General features: G+C 35.0%; 1 protein-coding gene across 1 annotated transcript; it reads left to right on the plus strand.

Moving 5' to 3' along the window:
• The first annotated feature begins 1,087 nt into the window (after positions 1–1,087).
• LOC139877100 (uncharacterized) lies at positions 1,088–19,198 on the plus strand. The gene is made up of 4 exons (XM_071864546.1): positions 1,088–1,606; positions 17,922–17,990; positions 18,134–18,323; positions 18,501–19,198. Exons 1-4 carry the CDS (start codon positions 1,088–1,090, stop codon positions 19,196–19,198), a joined length of 1,476 nt encoding a protein of 491 aa, XP_071720647.1.
• The last annotated feature ends 517 nt before the right edge of the window (positions 19,199–19,715 follow it).

Here is a 19,715-nt window from a genome sequence, read left to right on the forward strand (position 1 = left end):
CACCTATCGTTCTCCAATATCCTTCACCATACACTCATTATAGAATCAATGAAGACAAAGATGCATGGCCAGCTCCAGAGTTTTGTTGGCATCAAAATTATAAAACCGCGTGCCGCAACCCCGCCTGGTAAGCGCCTACTTTACGTTCCAACTTTAGCGGTGAAAATGTTTACACAGATTGTCTATATATGATTTATCACCATCCCTCATGAGAAACATACTTCAACAGGTAGCGCGAACCCGTCAAGCCTTGGAAAAAATCCCGCCACATTAACAGGTCCATTACATGTTTAAAGTACACCTCTTTCTTACTCTACTATATATCGCTCCCTAAAATATAGTTTACCTTATTCAGGAATCACGCAAGACCATGCCCATGTTTCTTAAAAATGCAGTACAAAAATCGCGTCTATGTCTTCAGGTAATTTGTTTATCTTTAAACACCTAAACCACTCGTGTTTGGTAGAGAATAAAATTACATTCATGAAACATAATGACTTAGGTATTTATGCTCAGAAACCACGCTGCTCACCTTACAATAGTTATTAGGGCATGTTATGATTTTGTCACTTTATTTGGCAGGTACACATGCATCTTACCATAACCAAGGGCCACCTTCCATTAAGTGCATGTATTGTAATGCTACAATGTGGTACGAAGAGAGGAGTAACAAACCCAAAAAAACTACCAGCCCGACTTTCTCACTTTGTTGCCAAAATGGAAAACTACTTCTACCGAAGCTTCAAGATCCTCCTATGTTGTTGAAAACGTTACTGGACTACACGACCTCTTCGACAGCAAAATTCAGAGAACAAATACGGATTTATAACATCATTTTTTCTTTTACATCATTCGGGACAAGAATTGATCACTCAGTTAACCACGGCCGAGGGCCCTACACATTTCGGATAAGTGGTCAAGCATATCACAAAATTAGCTCACTTTTGCCTGAAGATGGAGGCCATCCAAGATACGCACAATTATATTTTTTTGATACAGAAAATGAGGTCAGGAACCGGATGTCCGCTTTTATAGGTTCTGAAACACGACAACCGCGGAAGAAGAGATAACCAACGACCTGATCAACATGTTGAATGAATATAGTGCTGTTGCAAAGGCGTTTCGGATGGCCCGTGATTGGTCTACTAATAATACATCATCGGAATTTCAGATCCGACTGCTTGCTAAGGTGACAAACTCACGCCAATATAACACACCAACTGTCGCTGAGGTAGCTGTGTTGATAACAAGCGACTTTGACCAGTGTACGACTACACGCGATATCATTGTGCAAAAAAAAAACTGCTCCCCGAAAAGGATATCAGAGCTACACCAACTGTATATGGCCTTACAATATCCTTTATTATTTCCGTATGGTGAAACATGGTATCACGAAGAAATCCCCTATCATAATAATAATGGAAGGCGGAAAACAAATAGAGGGTTTGTCACCATGCGAGAGTACTATTGTTATATGATTCATCAGCGTGAAAATGAAGGCACTACGTTACTTAGAGGTGGGAGGCTATTTCAGCAATATTTAGTAGATGCATACACAGCTGTGGAAGAACAACGTCTTAAATGGCCAAGGAATCACCAAAATGAGGTGTGTCTAGACCTATATAATAATGTATGCGACGCTGTAACGCGCGGCGACACAAAAGCCACCTCAATAGGAAAAAGAATAATTCTGCCATCTTCACATACCGGGAGCCCACGATATATGGTCAAGAACTACCAAGATGCGATGGCTCTATGTCACAAGTTTTGTAACATCCCGCATTTTTCTGTTAAATTTATTTTTAACACTGTCTTTTTTTTTAAATAATATCTTTCGTTATTTAAAATTCGTAACTTTCGTTGACTAACGTTTATAATATTCCCGTTATTTAATTATAACATCACTCGTTTACTCTAGCGTTTTTAAAAATATTCGCTCGGTTAATTCCCGCACCCACTTTGAAACTTGAGGGACCAAACTTGCCAAGTGGGCAAAAATTTGACTAGGTCAAATAGTCAAAGTGGCCTTCTCCTCCATCCATTCCACCTCCCTCATTCTTGCTACTTCCATATCTTCTCTCAAACCCCAACATCAAAGATTTATCATCTAAATTTAATCAAGGAAGTTCATCACAAAACAAATTACATATTCGTGATCCTCTCTTCATCCTCTTCGATTTGGTACCAATTTTATAGTTTGGAGTAAGGTTTCTAAAAACTCTAGATTTCTCAAATTCGTTTTATAAACTTGAAATGGTGTTAGTTAGTGTCTATGGCTCAAGTCTAACATGAATATATGTTTGGTTTGCCCGATTTATTGTTTTTGGAGTAACTAGCATGAACTTGAAATGGGTGTGCTTAATCTTTGATTTTAGATGAGTTAATGTTGTTTAAATGTTAAAGTTCATGTATTAAAAGTGTTACTAGCTTCATTAGCTTCAAACTGATGTGTAGGTTGATTTAGAAAAGCTTCATTTACAAAATTGTTGAATTCATGATTTTGGTTAGGGTTTGATGAACTTTAAAACGGGATTTTTATGCATTGAATGCTTGTTAATGTTGTTAGTAAGTGTTTAATTGTATTGTATGTTTCATTACCTTCAAAACGATGTATCGTATGTGTAAATTGGATTCCCGAGTTAAGAAATGCATTTTGTGAACTTGAAACCTTGATTTTGAACGTTTAATGATCATTTATTGAGGTTTTTATTGTTGATAATGATGGATTTGATTCATGAAATGTGTGTAGTTGTATTCCTTGTTAAATTACCTTTCCAACGATATAAGATACGTGTTTTGAATGTTAACGAGTCAAAAGTTATGGTTGTTTGAAGTTGAAATCGTCTAAGTGTAAACTGCCCTAGAATTTCTGAAACAGATGCAGATGCGGTGCATCTGCCTCAGATGCGGCGCATCTGAGGCAGACTGCCCATTTTGGTCAATTTTTGTTCAATTCTAAGCATGCTACACACCCCCGATCAACATGAAACTTGGACAACATGCTCATATATGATTTCAAAGCTTAGGAAAATAGTTCGGGACCCGACCCGACCCCGTTGACTTTTTCGTTGACTTTGACCAAGTTTGACTTTTAGTCAAACTTAACAAAACACTTATGCAATCGTTCTAATCTTATTTTATACTTGATTCTTGCATGAAACTTGATAACGTGACTCACATGCTACATATTCGAGTCGTAACAAGCCATAGGACTAATTGAACACATTTCGCCCGACCTTGTGTCGTAACCGGTTAATTGATACAACTTACTGAAATGTTCCATTCATATTGATTATAAACGTTCCATATTAATTGATTTCGTTGCGAGGTTTTGACCTCTATATGAGATGTTTTTCAAAGACTGCATTCATTTTTAAAACAACCATAACCTTTATTTTATCAATAAAGGTTTCAAAAGCATTACGTAGATTATCAAATAATGATAATCTAAAATATACTGTTTACACATGACCATTACATAATGGTTTACAATAGAAATATATTACATCGACATATGTTTCTTGAATGCAGTTTTTACATAATATCATACAAACATAGACTCCAAATCTTGTCCTTATTTTAGTATGCAACAGCGGAAGCTCTTAATATTCACCTGAGAATAAACATGCTTTAAACGTCAACAAAAATGTTGGTGAGTTATAGGTTTAACCTATATATATCAAATCGTAACAATAGACCACAAGATTTCATATTTCAATATACATCCCATACATAGAGATAAAAATCATTCATATGGTGAACACCTGGTAACCGACATTAACAAGATGCATATATAAGAATATCCCCATCATTCCGGGACACCCTTCAGATATGATATAAATTTCGAAGTACTAAAGCATCCGGTACTTTGGATGGGGTTTGTTAGGCCCAATAGATCTATCTTTAGGATTCGCGTCAATTAGGGTGTCTGTTCCCTAATTCTTAGATTACCAGACTTAATAAAAAGGGGTATATTCGATTTCGATAATTCAACCATAGAATGTAGTTTCACGTACTTGTGTCTATTTTGTAAATCATTTATAAAACCTGCATGTATTCTCATCCCAAAAATATTAGATTTTAAAAGTGGGACTATAACTCACTTTCACAGATTTTTACTTCGTCGGGAAGTAAGACTTGGCCACTGGTCGATTCACGAACCTATAACAAATATGTACATATATATCAAAGTATATTCAAAATATATTTACAACACTTTTAATACATTTTGATGTTTTAAGTTAATTAAGTCAGCTGTCCTCGTTAGTAACCTACAACTAGTTGTCCAACGTTAGATGTACAGAAAAAAATTGATATATATATTATCTTGAATCAATCCACGACCCAGTGTATACACGTCTCAGGCTAGATCACAACTCAAAGTATATATATTTTTGGAATCAACCTCAACCCTGTATAGCTAACTCCCACATTACTGCATATAGAGTGTCTATGGTTGTTCCAAATAATATATACACATGGTCGATATGATATGTCAATACATTTGCATACGTGTCTATGGTATCCCAAGATTACATAATATATTAGAATATATATATATATATATATATATATATATATATATATATATATATATATATATATATATATATATATATATATATATATAATACAATATAAGTTAGCTAGGATATGATTAATATAGATTTGTTACCAATTTTCACATTGCTACAACAAGAAAAATTATCCAATCTTGTTTTACCCATAACTTCTTCATTTTAAATCCGTTTTGAGTGAATCAAATTGCTATGGTTTCATATTGAACTCTATTTTATGAATCTAAACAGAAAAAGTATAGGTTTATAGTAAAGGTAGTAAATATAAGTTACAAGTCATTTTTGTAAAGGTAGTAATTTCAGTCGAAAAAACGACGTCTAGATGACCATTTTAGAAAACATACTTCCACTTTGAGTTTAACCATGATTTTTGGATATAGTTTCATGTTCATAAGAAAAATCATTTTCCCAGAAAAACAACTTTTAAATCAAAGTTTATCATAGTTTTTAATTAACTAACCCAAAACAGCCCGCGGTGTTACTACGACGGCGTATGTCCGGTTTTACAGTGTTCTTCGTGTTCCCAGGTTTTAAATCATTAAGTTAGCATATCATATAGATATATAACATGTGTTTAGTTGATTTTAAAAGTCAAGTTAGAAGGATTAACTTTTGTTTGCGAACAAGTTTAGAATTAACTAAACTATGTTATAGTGATTACAAGTTTAAACCTTCGAATAAGATAGCTTTATATGTATGAATCGAATGATGTTATGAACATCATTACTACCTCAAGTTTTCTGGATAAAGCTACTAAAAATGAGAAAAATGGATCTAGCTTCAAAGGATCCTTGGATGGCTTGAAAGTTCTTGAAGCAGAATCATGACACGAAAACAAGTTCAAGTAAGATTTCCACTCGAAATAAGATTGTTGTAGTTATAGAAATTGAATCAAAGTTTGAATATGAGTATTACCTTGTATTAGAAAGATATCTTTCTGTAAATAATAAAGATTTCTTGAGGTTGGATGATCACTCTACAAGATTGGAAGTAAGCTAGCAAACGTGGAAGTATTCTTGATTTTATGAAACTAGAACTTGTAGAATTTATGAAGAACACTTAAAACTTGAAGATAGAACTTGAGAGAGATTAATTATATGAAAAAAATTGAGGAATGAAAGTGTTTTTAGGTGTTTTTGGTCGTTGGTATATGGATTAGATATAAAGGATGTGTAATTTTGTTTACATGTAAATAAGTCATGAATGATTACTCATATTTTTGTAATTTTATGAGATATTTCATGCTAGTTTCCAAATGATGGTTCCCACATATGTTAGGTGACTCACATGGGCTACTAAGAGCTGATCATTGGAGTGTATATACCAATAGTACAAACATCTAAAAGCTGTGTATTGTACGAGTACGAATACGGGTGCATACGAGTAGAATTGTTGATGAAACTGAACGAGGATGTAATTGTAAGCATTTTTGTTAAGTAGAAGTATTTTGATAAGTGTATTGAAGTCTTTCAAAAGTGTATGAATACATATTAAAACACTACATGTATATACATTTTAACTGAGTCGTTAAGTCATCGTTAGTCGTTACATGTAAGTGTTGTTTTGAAACGTTTAGGTTAACGATCTTGTTAAATGTTGTTAACCCATTGTTTATTAAATCAAATGAGATGTTAAATTATTACATTATCATGATATCATGATGTATTAATATATCTTAATATGATATATATACATTAAATGTCGTTACAACGATAATCGTTACATATATGTCTCGTTTCAAAATCATTAAGTTAGTAGTCTTGTTTTTACATATGTAATTCATTGTTAATATACTTAATGATATGTTTACTTATCATAATATCATGTTAACTATATATATATCCATATATGTCATCATATAGTTTTTACAAGTTTTAACGTTCGTGAATCGCCGGTCAACTTGGGTGGTCAATTGTCTATATGAAACCTATTTCAATTAATCAAGTCTTAACAAGTTTGATTGCTTAACATGTTGGAAACACTTAATCATGTAAATAACAATTTCATTTAATATATATATAAACATGGAAAAGTTCGGGTCACTACAGTACCTACCCGTTAAATAAATTTCGTCCCGAAATTTTAAGCAGTTGGAGGTGTTGACGTATCTTCTGGAAATAAATGCGGGTATTTCTACTTCATCTAATCTTCTCATTCCCAGGTGAACTCGGGTCCTCTACGAGCATTCCATCGAATCTTAACAATTGGTATCTTTTTTTGCTTAAGTCTTTTAACCTCACGATCCATTATTTCGATGGGTTCTTCGATGAATTGAAGTTTTTCGTTGATTTGGATTTCATCTAACGGAATAGTGAGATCTTTTTTAGCAAAACATTTCTTCAAATTCGAGACGTGGAAAGTGTTATGTACAGCCGCGAGTTGTTGAGGTAACTCAAGTCGGTAAGCTACTGGTCTGACACGATCAATAATCTTGAATGGTCCGATATACCTTGGATTTAATTTCCCTAGTTTACCAAATCGAACAACGCCTTTCCAAGGTACAACTTTAAGCATGACCATCTCTCCAATTTCAAATTCTATATCTTTTCTTTTAATGTCAGCGTAGCTCTTTTGTCGACTTTGGGCGGTTTTCAACCGTTGTTGAATTTGGATGATCTTCTAGGTAGTTTCTTGTATTATCTCCGGACCCGTAATCTGTCTATCCCTCACTTCACTCCAACAAATCGGAGACCTGCACTTTCTACCATAAAGTGCTTCAAACGGCGCCATCTCAATGCTTGAATGGTAGCTGTTGTTGTATGAAAATTCTGCTAACGGTAGATGTTGATCCCAACTGTTTCCGAAATCAATAACACATGCTCGTAGCATGTCTTCAAGCGTTTGTATCATCCTTTCGCTCTGCCCATCAGTTTGTGGATGATAGGTAGTACTCATGTCTAGACGAGTTCCTAATGCTTGTTGTAATGTCTGCCAGAATCTTGAAATAAATCTGCCATCCCTATCAGAGATAATAGAGATTGGTATTTCATGTCTGGAGACGACTTCCTTCAAATACAGTCGTGCTAACTTCTCCATCTTGTCATCTTCTCTTATTGGTAGAAAGTGTGCTGACTTGGTGAGACGATCAACTATTACCCAAATAGTATCATAACCACTTGCAGTCCTTGGCAATTTAGTAATGAAATCCATGATAATGTTTTCCCATTTCCATTCCGAGATTCCAGGTTGTTGTAGTAGACCTGATGGTTTCTGATGTTCAGCTTTGACCTTAGAACACGTCAAACATTCTCCTACATATTTAGCAATATCGGCTTTCATACCTGGCCACCAAAAATGTTTCTTAAGATCCTTGTACATCTTCCCCGTTCCAGGATGTATTGAGTATCTGGTTTTATGAGCTTCTCTAAGTACTATTTCTCTCATATCTCCAAATTTTGGTACCCTCTTTGGGTATTTCATCCTTTAAATTTCCCTCTTTTAAAACTCCTTGTTGCGCCTCCTTTATTTGAGTAGTAAGGTTATTGTGAATCATTATATTCATAGATTTTACTTGAATGGGTTCTCTGTCCTTCCTGCTTAAGGAGTCGGCCACCACATTTGCCTTCCTCGGGTGGTAACGAATCTCAAAGTCGTAATCATTCAACAATTCAATCCACCTACGCTGCCTCATATTCAGTTGTTTCTGATTAAATATGTGTTGAAGACTTTTGTGGTAGGTATATATAATACTTTTGACCCCATATAAGTAGTGCCTCCCAGTCTTTAATGCAAAAACAACCGCGCCTAATTCCAAATCATGCGTCGTATAATTTTGTTCGTGAATCTTCAATTGTCTAGACGCATAAGCAATCACCTTCATTCGTTGCATTAATACACAACCGAAACCTTGTTTTGATGCATCACAATAAATCACAAAATCATTATTCCCTTCAGGCAATGACAATATAGGTGCCGTAGTTAGCTTTTTCTTCAATAACTGAAACGCTTTCTCTTGTTCATCCTTCCATTCAAATTTCTTTCCTTTATGCGTTAATGCAGTCAAGGGTTTTGCTATTCTAGAAAAGTCTTGGATGAACCTTCTGTAGTAACCAGCTAGTCCTAAAAACTGGCGTATGTGTTTCGGAGTTTTCGAGGTTTCCCACTTTTCAACAGTTTCTATCTTTGCCGGATCCACCTTAATACCTTCTTTGTTCACTATGTGACCGAGGAATTGAACTTCTTCCAACCAAAATGCACACTTTGAAAACTTAGCGTACAATTATTCCTTCCTCAATACTTCTAACACCTTTCTCAAATGTTCACCGTGTTCTTGGTCATTCTTTGAGTAAATAAGTATGTCATCAATGAAAACAATGACAAACTTGTCAAGGTATGGTCCACACACTCGGTTCATAAGGTCCATGAACACAGCTGGTGCATTAGTTAAACCAAACGGCATGACCATAAACTCGTAATGACCATAACGTGTTCTGAAAGCAGTCTTTGGAATATCATCTTCTTTCACCCGCATTTGATGATACCCGGAACGTAAGTCAATCTTTGAATAAACAGACGAGCCTTGTAGTTGATCAAATAAGTCGTCGATTCTCGATAGTGGGTAGCGGTTCTTGATGGTAAGTTTGTTCAACTCTCGGTAGTGGGTAGCGGTTCTTGTAATTGGCTTTGCAGTTCTTTCATCTCGATGGGTGCGAGTCTGTAAGGATCACGAGCTATTGGTGCAGCTCCTGGTACAAGATCTATTTGAAATTCAACGGATCGATGTGGGGGTATTCCCGGTAATTCTTTCGGAAATACATCGGGAAATTCTTTTGCGACGGGAACATCATTGATGCTCTTTTCTTCAGTTTGTACTTTCTCGACGTGTGCTAGAACAGCATAGCAACCTTTTCTTATTAGTTTTTGTGCCTTCAAATTACTAATAAGATGTAGCTTCGTGTTGCCCTTTTCTCCGTACACCATTAAGGGTTTTCCTTTTTCTCGTATAATGCGAATTGCATTTTTGTAACAAACGATCTCTTCTTTTACTTCTTTCAACCAGTCCATACCGATTATCACATCAAAACTCCCTAACTCTACTGGTATCAAGTCAATCTTAAATGTTTCGCTAACCAGTTTAATTTCTCGATTCCGACATATATTATCTGCTGAAATTAATTTACCATTTGCTAATTCGAGTAAAAATTTACTATCCAAAGGTGTCAATGGACAACTTAATTTAGCACAAAAATCTCTACTCATATAGCTTCTATCCGCACCCGAATCAAATAAAACGTAAGCAGATTTATTGTCAATAAGAAACGTACCCGTAACAAGCTCTGGGTCTTCCTGTGCCTCTGCCGCATTAATATTGAAAACTCTTCCACGGCCTTGTCCATTCGTGTTCTCCTGGTTCGGGCAATTTCTAATAATGTGGCCCGGTTTTCCACATTTATAACAAACTACATTGGCATAACTTGCTCTGACACTACTTGCTCCGCCATTACTCGTTCCGACACCATTTGTTCCTTTTGTTCTGTTAACCCCTGGTCCGTAGACCTCACACTTAGCCGCGCTATGACCATTTCTTTTACACTTGTTGCAAAATTTGGTGCAGAACCCCGAGTGATACTTTTCACACCTTTGGCATAGCTGCTTCTGATTGTTGTTGTTGTTGCGGTTGTTATTGTTGTTGGGATGATTGTTGTAGTTGCTGTTGTTGTTGTTGTTGTTGTTGTTATTGTTGTTGTTGGGCCGTTTGTTGTAGTTGCGATTGTTGGGATAGTTGTTGCGATTATTGTTGTAATTGCTGTTGTTGTTGTATTGGTGATTCTTATCACCGTTTTCCTCCCACTTTCTTTTGACTTGCTTCACATTGGCCTCTTCAGCCGCCTATTCTTTAATTCTTTCCTCAATCTGGTTCACTAGTTTGTGAGCCATTCTACATGCCTGTTGTATGGAGGCGGGCTCGTGTGAACTTATATCTTCTTGGATTCTTTCCGGTAATCCTTTCACAAACGCGTCGATCTTCTCTTCCTCATCTTCGAACGCTCTCGGACACAATAGGCACAATTCTGTGAATCGTCTTTCGTACGTGGTAATATCAAATCCTTGGGTTCGTAACCCTCTAAGTTCTGTCTTGAGCTTATTGACCTCGGTTCTGGGATGGTACTTCTCGTTCATCAAGTGCTTGAATGCTGACCACGGTAGTGCGTAAGCATCATATTGTCCCACTTGCTCTAGATAGGTATTCCACCATGTTAACGCAGTACATGTGAAGGTATGCGTAGCGTACTTCACTTTGTCCTCTTCAGTATACTTACTTATGGCAAACACCGATTCGACCTTCTCGGTCCACCGTTTCAATCTGATCGGTCCTTCGGTTCCATCAAATTCCAAAGGTTTGCAGGCAGTGAATTCTTTGTAGGTGCATCCTACACGATTTCTTGCGCCGTTAGCTGCATTGCTAGATTCGGAGTTATTGTTGGTATGTAGCGCAGCCTGTACTGCGGCTATGTTTGAAGCAAGAAAGGCACGAAATTCCTCTTCTCTCATATTCAAGGTGTGTCGAGTAGTCCGTGCCATTTCCTTCAAAATAGTTAAATGAAACGAGTTAATCATATAGAATATCAAGAGTAGTCAATAATATTTCGTAGCGTAATATGAACTTATTTATAAAAGCTCTTTCTTCATATTAGCGTTTTATACTCTTTAATTCGGGTAGTACCTACCCGTTAAGTTCATACTTAGTAGCTAACATACCATTTCAACTACTACAATTCTATATGAAAAACTAATCACAAAAAAAAAAAAATAACATATTCAAATCTTTATACAATAACTTGCAAACTTACAATACCGCTTTTTTTTTACATATAGCATGAAATATAACACATAAAACTTTGATACAAAGTAGTTGCGAAGATAATTCTAGTTAATAAATAAGGCATTCAGCAAAGGCAATAAAGACACGTAATTCATACGTCCAGAAACAAGTCATGCATTCTGGTTTTACTAATACCACTTCCCATCCTTGGTTTTGTAGAACATAACCGTTGTGACCGATAGTAAGACAATGTGTTGTAACGTCATCAAAAGGATGAAGGTTACGTAATGACCAACAGTCTCGTAATAACCTAAAAACCTCATTTCTTACCCCAATTACCGACTCCGTCACTTGTGGGAGCGTTTTGTTTAATAGTTGTAGCCCGATGTTCTTGTTCTCACTTTGGTGAGAAGCGATCATTACTAACCCGTAAGCATAACATGCTTCTTTATGTTGCATGTTAGCCGCTTTTTCTAAATCACAAAGTCCTATATTCGGATATATTGAGTCAAAATAATTTCTTAACCCGTTGCGTAAAATAGCATTTGGGTTCCCCGCAATATATGCGTCAAAGTAAACACATCGTAACTTATGGATTTCCCAATGTGATATCCCAAATCTTTCGAACGAAAGCCTTTTATAAACCAACGCATTCTTGGAACGTTCTTCGAATGTCTTACAAACTGATCTCGCCTTAAATAGTTGTACCGAGGAATTCTGACCGACTCTAGACAAGATTTCATCAATCATGTCTCCGGGTACGTCTCTTAAAATATTGGGTTGTCTATCCATTTTGTGTTTTTATACTGTAAAATAGACAAGAGTTAGATTCATAAAAAAATACTTATTAATACAAGCAATTTTTACATATATCATAAAGCATAAGCACACTATATTACATATATTACACCACACGAATACAACTATCTTATTCCGACTCGCTCGTTTCTTCTTCTTCGGTTTTGGTTCGTTTTGCCAAGTTTCTAGGGATATATGATGTTCCCCTAATACGAGCCGTCGTTTTCCACATTGGTTTAGATAAACCTGGTGGTTTAGAGGTTCCCGAGTTATTGTCACAACTTAAGAAATACGGGTGTTGACGATACATATAAAGTTCATCGTGTTTGGAATCAAATTTCTCTATTTTTATGCCATTTCCCTTATTGTTCTCTTTTTCCTTATTAAATTGTGTTGGGGTAATTTCTATAACATCATCGGAATCCTTGTCGGGATCCGATTCATCGGAGAATTGGTAATCCTCCCAATACTTTGCTTCCTTGGCGGAAACACCATTGACCATAATTAACTTTGGTCGGTTGGTTGAGAATTTTCTTCTACTTAACCGTTTTATTATTTCCCCCACTGGTTCTATTTCTTCTTCCAGTTCCGATTCTTCTTCCGGTTCCGACTCTTCATCCGGTTCCTCTTCGGGAACTTGTGAATCAGTCCACGAAACATTCCAATTTACATTTGACTCTTCATTATTATTAGGTGAGTCAATTGGACTTGTTCTAGAGGTAGACATCTATCACATAATATCAAACACGTTAAGAGATTAATATATCACATAATATTCACATGTTAAAAATATATAGTTTCCAACAAAATTTGTTAAGCAATCATTTTTCAAGTAAACACGGTCGAAGTACAGACTCACTAATGCATCCTAACAAACTCGATAAGACACACTAATACAAAATTCTGGTTCTCTAAGACCAATGCTCGGATACCAACTGAAATGTCCCGTTCATATTGATTATAAACATTCCATATTAATTGATTTCGTTGCGAGGTTTTGACCTCTATATGAGACGTTTTTCAAAGACTGCATTCATTTTTAAAACAACCATGACCTTTATTTTATCAATAAAGGTTTCAAAAGCATTACGTAGATTATCAAATAATGATAATCTAAAATATACTGTTTACACATGACCATTACATAATGGTTTACAATAGAAATATATTACATCGATATATGTTTCTTGAATGCAGTTTTTACATAATATCATACAAACATGGACTCCAAATCTTGTCCTTATTTTAGTATGCAACAGCGGAAGCTCTTAATATTCACCTGAGAATAAACATGCTTTAAACGTCAACAAAAATGTTGGTGAGTTATAGGTTTAACCTATATATATCAAATCATAACAATAGACCACAAGATTTCATATTTCAATATACATCCCATACATAGAGATAAAAATCATTCATATGGTGAACACCTGGTAAACGACATTAACAAGATGCATATATAAGAATATCCCCATCATTCCGGGACACCCTTCGGATATGATATAAATTTTGAAGTACTAAAGCATCCGGTACTTTGGATGGGGTTTGTTAGGCCCAATAGATCTATCTTTAGGATTCGCGTCAATTAGGGTGTCTGTTCCCTAATTCTTAGATTACCAGACTTAATAAAAATGGGCATATTCGATTTCGATAATTCAACCATAGAATGTAGTTTCACGTACTTGTGTCTATTTTGTAAATCATTTATAAAACCTGCATGTATTCTCATCCCAAAAATATTATATTTTAAAAGTGGGACTATAACTCACTTTCACAGATTTTTACTTCGTCGGGAAGTAAGACTTGGCCACTGGTCGATTCACGAACCTATAACAAATATGTACATATATATCAAAGTATATTCAAAATATATTTACAACACTTTTAATACATTTTGATGTTTTAAGTTTATTAAGTCAGCTGTCCTGGTTAGTAACCTACAACTAGTTGTCCAACGTTAGATGTACAGAAAAAAATTGATATATATTATCTTGAATCAATCCACGACCCAGTGTATACACGTCTCAGGCTATATCACAACTCAAAGTATATATATTTTTGGAATCAACCTCAACCCTGTATAGCTAACTCCCACATTACTGCATATAGAGTGTCTATGGTTGTTCCAAATAATATATACACATGGGTCGATATGATATGTCAATACATTTGCATACGTGTCTATGGTATCCCAAGATTACATAATATATTAGAATATATATATAATACAATATAAGTTAGCTAGGATATGATTAATATAGATTTGTTACCAATTTTCACGTTGCTACAACAAGAAAAATTATCCAATCTTGTTTTACCCATAACTTCTTCATTTTAAATCCGTTTTGAGTGAATCAAATTGCTATGATTTCATATTGAACTCTATTTTATGAATCTAAACAGAAAAAGTATAGGTTTATAGTTGTAAATATAAGTTACAAGTCATTTTTGTAAAGGTAGTCATTTCAGTCGAAAGAACGACGTCTAGATGACCATTTTAGAAAACATACTTCCACTTTGAGTTTAACCGTGATTTTTGGATATAGTTTCATGTTCATAAGAAAAATTATTTTCCCAGAAAAACAACTTTTAAATCAAAGTTTATCATAGTTTTTAATTAACTAACCCAAAACAGCCCGCGGTGTTACTACGACGGCGTATGTCCGATTTTACAGTGTTCTTCGTGTTCCCAGGTTTTAAATCATTAAGTTAGCATATCATATAGATATAGAACATGTTTTTAGTTGATTTTAAAAGTCAAGTTATAAGGATTAACTTTTGTTTGCGAACAAGTTTAGAATTAACTAAACTATGTTCTAGTGATTACAAGTTTAAACCTTCGAATAAGATAGCTTTATATGTATGAATCGAATGATATTATGAACATCATTACTACCTCAAGTTTTCTGGATAAAGCTACTGAAAATGATAAAAATGGATCTAGCTTCAAAGGATCCTTGGATGGCTTGAAAGTTCTTGAAGCAGAATCATGACACGAAAACAAGTTCAAGTAAGATTTCCACTCGAAATAAGATTGTTATAGTTATAGAAATTGAATCAAAGTTTAAATATGAGTATTACCTTGTATTAGAAAGATATCTTACTATAAATAATAAAGATTTCTTGAGGTTGGATGATCACTCTACAAGATTGGAAGTAAGCTAGCAAACTTGGAAGTATTCTTGATTTTATGAAACTAGAACTTGTAGAATTTATGAAGAACACTTAGAACTTGAAGATAGAACTTGAGAGAGATTAATTAGATGAATAAAATTGAGGAATGAAAGTATTTTTAGGTGTTTTTGGTCATTGGTATATGGATTAGATATAAAGGATGTGTAATTTTGTTTACATGTAAATAAGTCATGAATGATTACTCATATTTTTGTAATTTTATGAGATATTTCATGCTAGTTGCCAAATGATGGTTCCCACATGTGTTAGGTGACTCACATGGGCTTCTAAGAGCTGATCATTGGAGTCTATATACCAATAGTACATACATCTAAAAGCTGTGTATTGTACGAGTACGAATACGGGTGCATACGAGTAGAATTGTTGATGAAACTGAACGAGGATGTAATTGTAAGCATTTTTATTAAGTAGAAGTATTTTGATAAGTGTATTGAAGTCTTTTAAAAGTGTATGAATACATATTAAAACACTACATGTATATACATTTTAACTGAGTCGTTAAGTCATCGTTAGTCGTTACATGTAAGTGTTGTTTTGAAACCTTTAGGTTAACGATCTTGTTAAATGCTGTTAACCCATTGTTTATTAAATCAAATGAGATGTTAAATTATTACATTATCATGATATCATGATGTATTAATATATCTTAATATGATATATATATATATATATACATTAAATGTCGTTACAACGATAATCGTTACATATATGTCTCGTTTCAAAATCATTAAGTTAGTAGTCTTGTTTTTACATATGTAGTTCATTGTTAATATACTTAATGATATGTTTACTTATCATAATATCATGTTAACTATATATATATATATATATCCATATATATGTCATCATATAGTTTTTACAAGTTTTAACGTTCGTGAATCGCCGGTCAACTTGGGTGGTCAATTGTCTATATGAAACCTATTTCAATTAATCAAGTCTTAACAAGTTTGATTACTTAACATGTTGGAAACACTTAATCATGTAAATAACAATTTTATTTAATATATATATATATATATATATATATATATATATATATATATATATATATATATATATATATATATAAACATGGAAAAGTTCGGGTCACTACACTTACTTGTTTAGGTCAAGGCTAAGCAACTTTCATGTACACGTTTACTTTGTGAAGTACATTTATACTCGTGCACTCGAGGTGAGATCATAGTCCCATCTTTCAACAACTTTTATGCTTTAAACTATGGGATGAGAAACATATACGTATCATACTTTTACACTTTGAACACAAGTACGAAAACGAACATTCCACGTATGGGTTTGAACAAAAAGCCTCAATTCAATTATCATTAGTTACACTTGCATGGTGTAAACGAGAACTTATATTATGTGATCACATGGGCTTGACGAGCCTCATTCGGACGGTTCGCTACCGTTAGCGGATGAAATATATTTTCGAGTATAGTGTATGTTCTAACACTACGTAACAGGGTACAAAACAGTTAAGTTTGATAATTAGGTGCCCGCGATACAAACAACAACTTTGGAATGCAAATGATTTTGATAATCATCTTATATTAAATCTTGTGGTTCAAATACAACATTTACTAAAACACCTATGATTTCACCAACGTTTTTCGTTGACAGTTTTCTATATGTTTCTCAGGTTCATACATGGCTATTTGATACATGCTTCCGCGTACACTTATACTTGCTTGGAGTTAAGCATACATGCATAAACTCTGATTTCTTGCTTGGAGTCAAGCATACATACATGCATACGCTAGTGATAGCACCTTTGGTTTCAAACATATTGTTTACATACTTACGCTATTTATAGCAACTGTGATTTTAAACTAATTATGTCGCAAGTGATTTCATTTATACTTTATACCTTTGTAAACTTAAACTCGTTGTCGAACGGTTTTGTAAACTAAACTTTGCAAGTCTTATACATTTCAAATGAATGCGACATTATTTCGGTCAAACGAGTATCATATAGGGACTGCGACCACGTAATGGGACCTAAGTTAGCGGCGCCGTTAATGACGATTTTGTCGGGTCGCTACAAGTTTGATAATCCAGATTTATTCATCACCTTCACCTCTAACCCTAAATGGCCAGAAATCGAAGGAATGTTGTCTTACATAGAAGGTCAGAAAGCACCCGATCGGCCAGACATTGTTGCAAGATTGTTCAAACTAAAGCTTGATTCCCTCATGACTGAAATAATGAAAACTCCTATCTTTGGCACCACTGAAGCAGGTACAACCGCTATATCCTTTAATACATAATTAAGGTCATTTACCCTGTACGCATCCTGATATAACCACATTTTCTTTACAAACCACGAACAGACCAACTCACATGAACCTCTTTTAGTTTTAAATAAGGTGATAAATTTTGCGAGTATTATACTATTTAACTCCTTTTGGTAATTGTTTTCCCCCATAAAAAAGGGTGCAAGCATTTACATAAAAACAATTTAAAACTCCAGCTAACTATTGCAAGAATTGCACTATTTACTCTTTGATTTTAGCCATTATTTTTGCAATAATAATGGTGCAAACAAATTAAATACCAAATACTATGCTTAGACTCATGCACTGTAGACCTTTTTGAACTCGGTTTCGGCTTCAGATTATGGGTGTCATAATTTCCCCTGTAATATTGTGTCGCAGGCATACATATAATTGAATTTCAAAAAGGGGTTTACCCCATGTGCATATGTTAATTTGGTTAACCCGTGATTACAAATGCAAGAGCCCATCGGATATTGATGATATCATATCAGCTGAAATTCTGTCACAAATAAATGATCCAGAGGGCTACAAATGTGTTACTGAATACATGTTACACGGTCCTTGCGCAAAACATGGACACACCTTGCATGATTGATAGAAAATGCTCAAAGCATTTCCCGAAACCCTATTATGCAGAAACGACAATAGATGAGGATGGATATGCAAACTACAGGCGTAGAAACAATGGAGAAAAAGTAAGAAAAGGCAAAGGTATGCTTGACAACAGCTTTGTTGTGCCATACAACAGATTCCTCCTTCTCAAGTACAATGCACATATTAATGTGGAATGGTGTAATCAATCTCGGGCTATAAAGTACTTATTTAAATACTTAAACAAAGGTCCAGAACGAGCTACGATTGTCATACAATAAAACCTAACTCCCATAGACAACTCCTCTCTTGAAAAAGTAACCGAAGTGGATGTAATAAAAAATTACTTGGATTGTCGCTATCTATCTCCATGTGAGGCTGTTTGGAGAATGTTTTCCTTTGAAATCCACTTCTCTCAACCGTCGGTGATCAAGCTATCCTACCATTTACCGAATCAGCAGGCCATCACTGTACACGATTTAGAAAACTTACCTGCACTGTTACATAGAGAAAGTATAAAGGAAACCATGTTCACAGAGTGGTTTGAACTTAACAAGCGAGATCAGCATGCAAGAAACCTGACATATGTAAAAATCCCTATACATTATGTATGGAATCAAGACACAAAGGAATGGGCCCCTAGAAAGCAAAAAAGGTGCATCGGACATATTGTGTATTCAAACCCTGCATCAGGGGAGCGTTATTATCTCAGGATGTTGTTGAATATAGTCAAAGGCCCCCTCTCATTTGAAGATATTTGTAGAGTGGACGGAACATTACATCCCACATTTAAAGATGCTTCCTTTGCACACGGCTTGATAAATGATGATAAAGAATGGACGGAGGCAATATCCGAGGCAACATTATGGGCATCTGGCTCGCAGCTTTGCGATTTGTTTGTCACCATCTTGCTTTTTTGCAATGTTAGCAAACCACTCAAGCTGTGGGAAACACACTGGGAGGCTTTAGCAGATGACATCCTTCGTAAAAAATGAAAGCTTTACAACTACCCAGATTTAATCCTTAATGAGGCTCAACTTAGAAATTATTGCTTGGTCGAAATACAAGCAATTTTAAATAAAAATGGTAAATCTTTAGCAGATTACCCGGATCTACCACAACCCGACCAATCGCTCCTAACCCAAATGGACAACCGTCTAATATGAGAAGAATTAAACTACAATATTAAAGAGATGCGAGCTCTGCATAGCAGCCTTTATAGCTCTCTCAACCCGGAACAACTCAGCATTTATTAGCAGGTTATTACGGCTGTAACACACAAAACATGAGGCATGTTTTTCCCTTATGGGCCGGGCGGTACAGGTAAAACGTTCATTTACAACACCATACTCACCAAACTCAGATCCGAGAAGATGATCATGCTTGCAGTGGCATCCTCAGGTACACTCCGTCTATAAAAATAGTATCTAATCATTTACGCCCCATGTTCACAGTAAAAACGTAAAACAGAACGTCATAAAAAAATTAACTGCCCATCTTATTATGATACTA

Source organism: Rutidosis leptorrhynchoides, chromosome 1, assembly GCF_046630445.1.
Source record: "Rutidosis leptorrhynchoides isolate AG116_Rl617_1_P2 chromosome 1, CSIRO_AGI_Rlap_v1, whole genome shotgun sequence".
Classification (NCBI taxonomy): Eukaryota; Viridiplantae; Streptophyta; class Magnoliopsida; order Asterales; family Asteraceae; genus Rutidosis; species Rutidosis leptorrhynchoides.

What these genes read in the sequence shown, in the direction of transcription:
- LOC139877100 (XM_071864546.1), top strand. Translation starts at nt 1,088, where the DNA reads ATGTTGAATGAATATAGTGCTGTTGCAAAGGCGTTTCGGATGGCCCGT. An exon ending in CCTGTAATATTGTGTCGCAG is followed by an intron (nt 17,991 to 18,133) that starts GCATACATATAA and finishes TAAATGATCCAG; the next exon opens with AGGGCTACAAATGTGTTACT. An exon ending in AAAAGTAAGAAAAGGCAAAG is followed by an intron (nt 18,324 to 18,500) that starts GTATGCTTGACA and finishes TAACTCCCATAG; the next exon opens with ACAACTCCTCTCTTGAAAAA.